Here is an 11,167-nt window from a genome sequence, read left to right on the forward strand (position 1 = left end):
CGGGAACAGGTGATGCCGGCCCACCCCCGGGGGCTACTGTCGCACCAGTGGCACCCGGGGTACCACCGCTGCATGACGCGTGGCCCCTCCCCCCCCCCCTTTCTCATCCTGGGGAGCGCCAACGAGCTTCTCGGCCAGCAAGGGGCTAGCGGGGCTTCTGGGAATATTCCCGCTTACGCACCTCCCGGGAAGCTGCTTCCCGGGAGGAAGTTCTCGGGCGCGCTAGGCCCGGGTGCTCCCCGAGCCGACTTGCGGGGACTGGGGGTTCCCGGACGCGTGCCCCCGCCTCGGGTCGTGGGGCCCGCTGGACAGCGCCACACGGGCGCATGACGGGCGCGGAACGCGCGGTCCCACCAAGGCAAGGAGTAAGGCGCGCGGCTCAGTAAACGAGCCGACCGACGGGTAGTTACCCGTCCGATCCAAGGAACAGTGGTTGTCCAATCCTACCCTAGGGTCTTAGGCCCCTAGCGGCGGAGGTGGCACCCATGCATGCCACCAGCTCACCAGGGAGAGCTGCGTGCCTCCCCGTTGGACACTTGTAGCCCATGCACCGTGGCACATGTGGCACCCCCTTGTGTATAAAAGGAGGACCCATGCCAACGGTCAAGGGGGGTTTTTTAGAGGGTTGACGGGTCAGACAGTGGGAGAGGGGAGTCAGTTGGTCAGTTAGTTGGTTCGGGCGAAGCTCGCTCGATAGACGCTTACTGGCTCCAGTAGGCAGCCGGCGGAGAGTCGTGAGGAGTGCCTAGCCACTGAGAGAAAGCCCGAGAGCTTGCCCGGCAACCTGTAAACATTTGATCCGTAATCAATATCAGCTCAGACAGGCAGGACGTAGGGTTTTACACCTCCGGGTGGCCCGAACCTGGGTAAAAACCGTGCGTGCGTCTGTTCTTGGACCAGCGCGTACCCCTAGCACTTTGCCTCGCCGGCCCCGTAGGGCCTCATCAGCTGTGCCGGTGATCATCTGGTCTCCACCCCAGACGCCCCTACCGAACCTAAAAGGGGGATGTGGCTGCACGCCCCCGGTGTCGGAGCACCGAGCGACGACACTGTCCCTTTCCCATCTCTCCCACTAGTGCGTGATTTCGAGCCAATCTCTACCGCCGCCGGCTGTCGGCGCCCGCAAAATCGCCATCGCTGCAGTCCGTTGGCCCCGTCATCCATCATCGCCCGCAGCCACCTGCCCCACGAACACCACCACCACCACCGGGCACCACCTGCTGCCCGCATGGGCCATCGGAGTGGAGCACAGTTGGGGCCAGCGCCGCCTGGATCTTCCTCCGGCACTGCCCATCTGTCCAGCTCGTATATGGCAGAAGAGCTTAGCAACGTCTGCGCAGCCGGCGGCGAAAGAGTGGTCGGGGCAGTCACAAAGGGCGTGACGGCGGCCTTGACTTCGGCCTTGGTGGCATTGCAGTTACAACTTCAGAACGAGGCGTACGTACGATATATCACAAGTTCAGAACCTGCAATTAGAACATCGTTGGCAACATGATCGGTGATACATGGTTCAGAACCTGCAGTTGGAGCATCGCCTGCAGCCTGATGCATGTTCCAACTTTCAGCTGCAACACCTATTCTGCGGGTTGTCTTGTCATCCCATATTCCCATGTAGCGCATGTATAGCTTGATCCACCTCTCACGTTTTGTAGCTGTTTCTTGTAACAACAGCTTTCTTCTTCTTTTGTTTTTATATCGATGCATGCTGGAGTTTTTTTAGAGCAAATGAGGCTCAGTAGAGGAGGGAGTGTATATATTCCATCGAAAGAGTAGACATGGTTACTCTGACTATTACATTATTAACCTGGCAAGTAAACATTGTTAGCTCGGCAGGTAAGCACAACTAAATAGGTAAGTAGGTGTGGATATGGCGGTAACCAGGCGCGCACAGATAAGCTGGCAAGTAGGCATGACGAAATAGTATCATATGCGTGTATAATATCGGATAAGTACGTACAAATAAATTAGTTGTTAGATAAAGTTAACCTGTCAACAATTAATCTGGTAGGTAGGCACAATTAACCTGGTAAGTTTGCTTAGCTAACCTGACTAGTGTGGATAAGCCGGTAAGTAGGTGCAGCTAATCTGGTAAGTAGGCACATATAACCTGGCAGTTATGCACAGTTAACCTGGCAAGTTTGTATGGATAAGTCGGTAAGTGGGTGCGGCTAATCTGGCAAGTATGTATAATTAATCTGGCAAATAGGCACAATTAACCTGATAAGTTTACATAGCTAACCTCACAAGTATGTATGGATAAGCCGGTAAGTAGGTGCGGCTAATTTGGCAAGTAGGCACAGCTAACCTGACAGTTATGCACAGTTAACCTGACAATTTGGTATGGATAAGCCGGTAAGTATGTGCGGCTAATCTGGCAAGTATGTACAATTAATCTGTCAAATAGGCACAATTAACCTGATAAGTTTACATAGCTAACCTCACAAGTATGTATGGATAAGCCGGTAAGTAGGTGCGGCTAATTTGGCAAGTAGCCACAACTAACCTGGCAGCTATGCACAGTTAACCTGACAATTTGGTATGGATAAGCCGGTAAGTATGTGCGGCTAATCTGGCAAGTTTGTACAGCTAATCTGACAAGTAGACACAATTAACCTGGTAAGTTTGCATAGCTAACCTGACAAGTAGGTGTGGATAAGCCGGCAAGTAGGTGCGGCTAATATGGCATGTAGGTACAATTAACCTGTCAAGTAGACACAATTAATCTGGTAAGTAGACATAGTTAACCTGACACGTAGGTATGAATAAACCAGTAATTAAGTGTTGCTAATGTGTCAAGTAAGTACAATTAACCTGACAAGTAGGTGTGGATAAGATCGTAACTCTAAGTATGTCTGAACTGCTAATTGGTACCGAAAAAATCTACAAGTGAGCACAACTATATTTACAAGTATGCTTACATAAACTAACAAGTCGGTAAGTAGTGTATATCGTGCAATATATAGAAAACCGGCAAGTATGACTTCATGATATGTGAAAGTGACACGACATTTTAGGGGCTCTTCTTTTTTTTTCAGCGCAATTTAGGGGTTCTGCTATGACTAGGAGATCCGTAAAAAAATTATAACGTGGAAAATATGTGAGATTTAGAAAAGAAAAGAAAAAACCTAAAACGAGATGGACAGGTGGCCCAAGCCACTCGTACACATGAAAACGGAAGCCACGGTGCTTGGCTGGGCTATGCTGTGACTGGAGCTGAGTCTTGCTCCTAGCTAGTTGGCCTGGATTTGTGAGCTGCTGGGCTGGTGCGCACATGGAGCTGGACGTGCGCGAGCAGCACGCGGGGGACGTGAGCAGAAAACGCACGCGGGCGCGTGGGAAGCGGGAGCTGCCGCTGCTCTTTATGTGGGGAACGCCGCTGTGCAGTCTAGTTCATGATAAAATCTACGGTTCTATATCCGTGTCGAGTGCCTATCAAATCACAAAAAAATTAAAAAAAAAGTAGTAACATTTGATTTTCGTGGAATCCTTAAATGTTAAGAAACCATCTCTGCAATTGGTTGAAATAATTTGCATGTAAGCGTTGCAGTGTAACCAGTGTTTCTCGGAGAAGAAAAGATATCTCTCAGATATTTTTATACTTTGATCCGCTGCAGTTTGTTTCATGAACAGTTTCATGGAATTCTGCAGTTTGTTAAATTAGATGGTGTGATTCAAACTTGAGGTGTGGTACTATTTCTGAGTTCTTTTCTCTCAGACTGTAGCACCACGCCGTTGAGCACGCCACGCGGGGCATGTTGCAGGGGGAGGTGTTGTCGCCCGGCCTCCGTTGGCCGCACGTGCCGGCCGACGACGTTGGCCGAGATCATGGGGCAGCAGATGCGAGTCACTGAGCAGAGCAACGCGCCCCTACGCCGGACCCTCACGCGCACCATGTCGTCGGCCTGGTCGTGTGCACAGAACAGTAGTTGATCCATCCACGTCATTTATTTTTGAACCGAAGGGAGTATGTTTCATTCTTTTGATTGGTTGATGTGCACGTACTGACGTACGGCTTGGTAGGAGGCCAGATACAATCGCCTCCCACTAGAGTGGTTGGTCGATTCATTCTTGTGACCTGGAGAAGGCGATCGATTCAAACTTAATCGGTCTACAAAAATGGCAACCCTCTGGTTAGTGCTGAATATTGAAGAGGAAAGGAAAGGCTAATTACAACCACTAAATCGAAAGACTTTTTGTGTCAGAATTTCTACAATTGTGATTTAATTTCACTAGGTGGAACTTCTTAGATAATTATAGTAATTCACCCTGAACTTGTAAGAGGAGATGCAGACAGATCATGTAATGGATATGGTTGTTCAGACTTTTTGAGGCAGCAATATTACCAGGCTTTTTGTCATTTGGGACCAAGTCGAAGCTCAAACTTCGATAATCAACAAAATGAGATGAAACTTTTCCAGATCACTGTACTTCTCATTTACTATTTGGTGGATTTCTTCAGATTTTTCTGAAAAGTTCAAAAATCCATCAAATTTGGGACCAAATCGAGGCTCAAACTTCATAAGGCCGTAGTTTTCAAAATAATCAACTAAATGAGATAGGAATTTCCAGATCATATTGTTTTCATTTACTATTTTGTGGAATTTTTTCAGATGTTTCTGAAAAGTTTGTAAATCTGCCAAATTTGGGACCAAATCAAGGCTTAAACTTCATAAGGCTGTAGTTTTCAAAATAATCAACCACATGCGATGATACTTTCCCATATCACATTATTTTTCATTTACTATTTTGTGGAATGTTTTCAGATTTTTTTGGAAACCTTGAAAAATCCCTCAAATTTACCAACACTTAGTAGACTAGATTTCAGTCCATGCAACATTTCATGTTCCACAAACACCGATATATATTTTCTCGTCAGGGGAAAACATCCAGCAAGACATCAGAAAATCGGTAGAAAGCATAACATTAGTTTTCCTTCAATTAAGCAATACAGAAGATGATAATTCTCCACTACAAACTACTTGGCAACACAGAAATTGCAACTAAGTGGAGGCCGCCACCATTCCACTCAATTGTCCCACAACTTTCAATAATACCATCCAGCCTTGCACCAATTCAATTCGGAGGTGGATGAAACCTGTGATTGAAGTTTGTGTCAGAAGCGATGCTACATAAGAATATACGTCAGGAAAGCATGACTAATGGCAGAAATACTTACTTAGGATTTTGCTCGCATGTGCGCATATTATGGCCTGTTTGTTGGCATAAACTACACCGTTTTTGTTGTGTTTTTTCTTTCTCGTCGAATCCGTTCAATCTTTTACTAGATTCGCCATTGCTGTTCTTACTATGTTGATTTGTGGCCTTTTGCTTGGGTGCACCTTTGGTGGCGATCCGAATTGGATCACGAACCATGGTTGAAGCTCTTTCACAGTTCTGACTAGCTTGATCCACAGAGTTGCGACTGTTGGGGACTTCAATGTGAGACATTTGCTTCTTTGATATGATGCCCTGCAGATATTCTCTAAGCTTTTTATACACTTCAGGATTATTTGATGCCACGTGAAATGCTTCAGCCCCTAAAACAGTCTGCTGATTGTATCGCGAGCGCTGCTCATCCGACCAAACGAACAAATCACTTTTGCGCGTGGAAGGAAGGCTGCCTATTGCATCTTTTGACAATCGTCGTAGAACACAACACTTTGGTATTTCCGAAAGTTTCAGATGCTTCAAGACGTGGAGTATATGCACGCAAGGGTGCCCCGAACGCTCCATCTTCTTGCAGCTGCACTTGATGCTTGCTTCTGAGTTAGCAAGATCATAGTCAACCGAGAAGCTCCATTTCTTCTGATTCTTCGATGCCACAATGAAGCTTTGAGAATTGATGCCCAGAAGTGTATCAAAAATCTCAAAATCATCAACCTTTTTAAGATATTCTTGCAGTATATAAAAGTTAGCCGGAGTAAAGATACGTGAAGCGGCCCCCTCCATTTCTTTGCAATCAGTTACTGCTACCAGCATAGATTGTGAAGCTGCACAGTCATTGCTAGCCTCAGGTCGACGGATGCGACAAATGCAATTCTCATAGTGCTTGATCAAATCAACCAGTGACATGTACATGTCAAGGTCCCTGTGAAGACAGGAATTGAGGCTCTCACTTCTCTGGTTGCTTTGCATACCAAGGAAATAGCCATGACGCACAAATGAAGCAGCCCATAATTTCTTCTTCTTGTACATTTGTTCCAGCCAAACTTTATTCCTCTCAGTTTGGTGCTTTGTCACAAAAGAATTCCATCTCTCCTCAAAATTAGCACTTGAACTAGCATAATACAGAAGCGATCTAAACTCTGTCAAGCAATTGAAATACAAATGCTTCTTAATATCTCTCTCAATATGCCACGAACAGATACGATATTTCACATTTGGAACCACTTGCCTAAGAGCTCTGATCACCGCGTTGTCTCCATCGGTGATTATTGACCGTGGCTCTTTCTGACACATTGCTTTCATAAATGCACGAAGTAGCCATACATATGATTCAACACTCATCTGATACGATGCGACAACCAAAGATTGTGGTACTACGGTGATTGTTCAACCCAACGAATGGAACAAATGGCATTTTGTACATGTTCAGCCTGTATGTACTGTCAAACACTACGACATCGCCAAAATCTTGGTAGTCCATACGGGACTGAGTGTCACACCAAAAAATGGTCTTCAGACATCCTTCAACATCAACTTGGTATTCAAAAATGAAATCAGGGTCTCTTTCTTTCCTGCTTTTCATGATACCAAGAGCTGCCATTGCATCGCCCTTTGCAATCGGGGACCTCTTCTGCCTAGAACAGAAATTATAAATATCCCTCCTTATGAACCCAACCTTGTCATACCCACCACATCTACGTTCCAAAGTATCCATAATTTGATGCTTCCGAATGCCCTACGTTCCAAAGTATCCATAATTTGATGCTTCCGAATGTCAGCCGCTCCCATTGCTAAGATTTCAGCTTTCTGGAAATCTTTGATTCTTCTATGAGACCGTAGGAACGGAATTTCATCGGGTCTGGCTAAAGGATGGGAGTGATCATCTACAAACTTACCAACGTACCAAATTCCGCGTAATCTGTCAAGTTTTATGGTAAGTTTAGCCTCACATCTGCAACAACTTTCAGCTCGCGGTCTGCGAATACGGCCCTCCATAGCTAAGAACTTTTTTGCCCGTTTACCTGCTCTAGAACACACAAAATGTCTGAGCCTTATTGTTTCTGAACTCTTCGCACGCTTCACCTTCACCTTCCCCTTTCTAATGCTAAAACCATGGTCTCTTGCATACTTATTGTAGAACATGTAAGCTTCTACTTCAGATCCGAAGGTCATATCCACTATCTTCCGGAACTCATCCAATTTGTTGTTCAAACCTTCAGCTTCGGCAAAACCTGTGTTTTCGTCCTCAAAATCATTGCAACCAGCTTCCTCAACATATGTGTGTTCTTCCTGAAAATCATTGCAATCTGCTTCAGCAAACTTTCTGTATTTTTCCTCAAAATCGTTAAAATTTGCGTGGTCTTCATCAAAATCATTACAATCTGCAGGCGCCCAATCTGCATTGGCAAATTTTTTGTAATCTTTCTCAAAATCATCCCAATCTTCTTTGCCAGGGTTTGCATACTCTTCCTCAAAATAATTATAATTTGCTTCAGCAAAATGAGCTTCCATGTCTACCTTTAAAATTATAGAACTTAGGTTGCCATCAAAATAATGAATACTACAAAGAACAACTTACATTCTCACTGTCCATGTCATGGCCGGCTTCAGAGGAAGCACTGTGATTAAAGGAAGAAGCTTCACCATCAAAAGCAGATGCGTCGCCTTCAGCATGTTCCATCAGAAGCACTGTGATCTGTCGTTTTCTAGACCAGAGTTTAAGGTGATGCAACCGAACTTGAAACCTCTGCAGAAAAAACCATTCATACATACTTCTGCACATGAGACTCGCTCCTTAAAAGTTTCAGAAAGGAACCTTAATTGCAAAAACAAGCTACAGCAGCATGTCAGATTTAGAACATCTAGCAGCACAGTTCGAACAAATAGCATTGGTCACCGTTCCAGTGCTAGCTAATGCAGCCAAGTCAGATTCAGAACATGTAGCACCACAATTCGATTTAACCCACTCTAGTTACTGCTGTTCTAATCGAATGGCAATTGACCGCAAGTAGTACTAGCTAACTTACAGTGCGTCGATCTGCAAATAAATCTCAATTACTTACCCGGGGTCCGGGGTCCCGACTCCCGAGCTCCCTAGAACCCTGCCGGTGAATCGAAGCAGGAGCCGATGGCGGGATGTGCCGCACGGCACGGGAGAGGACGCTACTGACGCAGGTGTGCGTGACGAGTTCCTTGCCGCCGCAGGAGGAGGAGCTTGATCCAACCCTAGGAGGAGCCTGACTGCCTGAGCCTCAGCGTTCCTTGGGAGGCGGACGACACGGCGATTGACGGTGGCGGCTGATTTCTTTCCTTCGGATCGATTGCCCGGACACCGAAAGAATCGCTGCGTTCTATTCTTTAGGTTCCGCTGGGTTGTGGGTTTGGAAGGGCTTGCTGATGGGTTTAACGGCCACCGAAATCCCTGCAAGAAATCCAAACCATGAAATCCTTGTTACAAAGCTTTTGCCGTGGCTCGGGTCAAACTCCAAATTGGTCTAAATCTGCCATTCTCTTCAGCAAAAATGTTGACCAAACCACCAAGGCTATCAGACAAATTTTTCAGGTGCAGAATCTAAACAAGGACACTACTCATCTTGGCCACCCTGTTCTCCTCCCTTCCAAGGACAAAACTTCTGCCTACTCCTTCATCCTGACAAGTTTAAAGCTAAACTTTCTGGTCTCAAAGCTAACAAGCTTTCTCATGCATGGAGACTCACGCTTATTAATTCTGTTTTTTTCTTCTATCCCTGTTTATTATATGTCTAACATTCTTTTCACTAAAAAATTCCTTGCTAGTCTTACTGCTATCATCAGGAAATTTTGGTGGACAGGTATACAAGAAGGAAACTCCTCCAACTCACTCTGTTTAAGATCTTGGGAGGACATTTGCAGGCCAAAAAGAGAAGGAGGACTTGGATTCAAAAACATTGAACCAACCAACACCAGTCTTCTTTGCACAGCAGCTTGGAGATTAGCTCAAGATCCTAACAGCATGCTTGCTCTTGTCTTAAAAGCTCCGGCGGCCGGCGAGCTTCGATTCTCGACCCCGAAGCTTCCCTCTCCCTCCCGATCTCTCTCGCCGGCCTCCAATTTCTCTCCGAAGTTTCCCAATTTCAAATTTTTGAGCTCCGCGGCCGCCGGCCAAAATGCGGCCTCCTCGTCGTCGCCCGGAGCTTCCCTCTCGCTTGCGAGCTCTCTCTCCCTCCCGATCTTTCTCGCCAGCCTCCAATTTCTCTCCGAATGTCTCTAATTTTAAATTATTAGTTAGCCTCAGTTAATTAACACCTTAATCCCCTTGTCAATGATTAGGCTAACTATTTTGTTTTGTTTGTTTTCTTGTGTATTGCGTTGTAGATCGAAAGACCCTTCTTGGATGTACGCCAAGGAAAGAATCAATGCTCGATGGATAACCGAATGGACGGTCTTTTTTGGAGTCACGAAAGGTGATATGGAACGAAAAGGACTTTTGATGATGCGTTGTCCGTGTTGCAAATGTGGAAACACATGCATGATGAAGCCTGAAGATGTTCAGATGCACGTGGTGGCATCGGGTTTTGTGGAAGGTTATTCTCGCTGGACTTGTCACAGGGAGGATGCGGTTGATGTCGGTAGCAGTAGCGAAGATGATGATGTCCTGCGGTATGATCTGGCGAATAATTCCGAGGAAGAAATAAGGGTCGATGAGGAGGCTAATGTGGAAGGTGAAGGAGCTCCACGTGGCAGGATTGCCGAAATGCTAGATGACCCGTACCTACGGGACCAGCTGGAGGACCCCGAAGATGAGGCAGAGTCTGCTCAGTTTAAAAAACTGTTGGAGAACGCAAACACACCCTTGTATGATGGAGCTGGCGAAGAAAACAACATGCTCGAAGTGACGCTCGAACTTTTGAGACTGAAGGCAGCATCATGCTGGTTAGACAAGGCCTTCACGAACTTATTGAGTTACCTTGGTTCGGTTTTTCCACAGCCAAACAAGTTGCGCAAGAGCACATACAAGGCGAAAAAGATTACATGCCCGCTCGGATTAGATTGCGTGAAACATCATTCATGTCCAAACGACTGCATGGTATACATTGGAGAGTACGAGAACCATGAGAGCTGCCACATATGCGGTGCATCGAGATACAAGAAGAAAAATGCCAGAGCTGGCGAAGACGATGGGGAAGAAATGATGAAGGGCAGGCCGGTAAAGACTGTCTGGTATCTTACGGCAGGTGGCCGAGTTGAACGTTGGATGCAGAACGTTAAGGACACGAGGTATCTCGTCCATCACGATCCGGCGCAGGCTGCATTCGATCTTGACGGGCACTACCGTGTGGAGGAACCTGGGGTCCTAAAACACCCTGTCGATGGGACTCAGTGGAGAAACTTTGACACGGCATTTCCGGATTTCGGGGCAGAGCCCAGAAACTTGAGACTTAGTCTTAGCACTGACGGGATAAATCTTTTCGAAAACATGAACAACAAGCACAGCACATGGCCAGTGATCTTGTTTGTCTACAACCTTCCTCCATGGTTAATCATGAAGAGAAAGTACATCCACATGTGCATGCTCATACAGGGTCCAAAACAGTCGGGAGCTGACCTAAATGTGTACCTGCAACTAGTGAAGGATGAGCTGAAGCAGCTTTGGAACCCTGGCAGAGTGGTTTGGGACGCAAACAGGAGGGAGTACTTCATGATGAGAGCAGCGCTTCTGACCTGCGTGCATGATTACCCCGCGAATGGAAATACTTCATGCCAGGTGACACATGGCTACAAGGCCTGTACAAAGTGCGGGGAAAACACGACATCAGAGAAGTTGCCCGCTTCATCCAAAATTGTTTACATGGGCCACCGAAAGTGGTTGGATGCTAAAGATCCTTGGAGGGATGACAAGGTAAGGTTCAATGGGAAGACGGAGCACGGGACAACGCTGAAGGAGAAGTCTGGTATGCAAATCCTCGAAATTGTGAATGATCTTGAGGTTGTCCCCGGAAAGATTGCTGCGAAGAAATATAAG

At 46.4% G+C, this 11,167-nt stretch overlaps 1 protein-coding gene and 1 long non-coding RNA gene across 2 annotated transcripts; both read right to left on the bottom strand.

The window, feature by feature from the left end:
- Nucleotides 1-4,905: 4,905 nt before the first annotated feature.
- LOC112268745 lies at nucleotides 4,906-5,668 on the bottom strand. The gene is made up of 2 exons (XR_002960167.1): nucleotides 5,177-5,668; nucleotides 4,906-5,095 (listed from the first exon to the last, which is right to left on the bottom strand). It is a non-coding gene; the product is annotated as an uncharacterized LOC112268745 (long non-coding RNA).
- An 8-nt stretch (nucleotides 5,669-5,676) lies between these two features.
- Nucleotides 5,677-8,832, bottom strand: LOC112268744. Its single transcript, XM_024454811.1, has 3 exons — nucleotides 8,229-8,832; nucleotides 7,745-7,912; nucleotides 5,677-7,683 (listed from the first exon to the last, which is right to left on the bottom strand). The coding sequence occupies exons 2-3, from the start codon at nucleotides 7,844-7,846 to the stop codon at nucleotides 6,829-6,831; spliced, it is 957 nt and encodes a 318-aa protein (XP_024310579.1). The 5' UTR covers nucleotides 7,847-7,912; nucleotides 8,229-8,832; the 3' UTR covers nucleotides 5,677-6,828.
- Between the last annotated feature and the right edge of the window lie 2,335 nt (nucleotides 8,833-11,167).

Source organism: Brachypodium distachyon, chromosome 4, assembly GCF_000005505.3.
Source record: "Brachypodium distachyon strain Bd21 chromosome 4, Brachypodium_distachyon_v3.0, whole genome shotgun sequence".
Taxonomy (NCBI): domain Eukaryota; kingdom Viridiplantae; phylum Streptophyta; class Magnoliopsida; order Poales; family Poaceae; genus Brachypodium; species Brachypodium distachyon.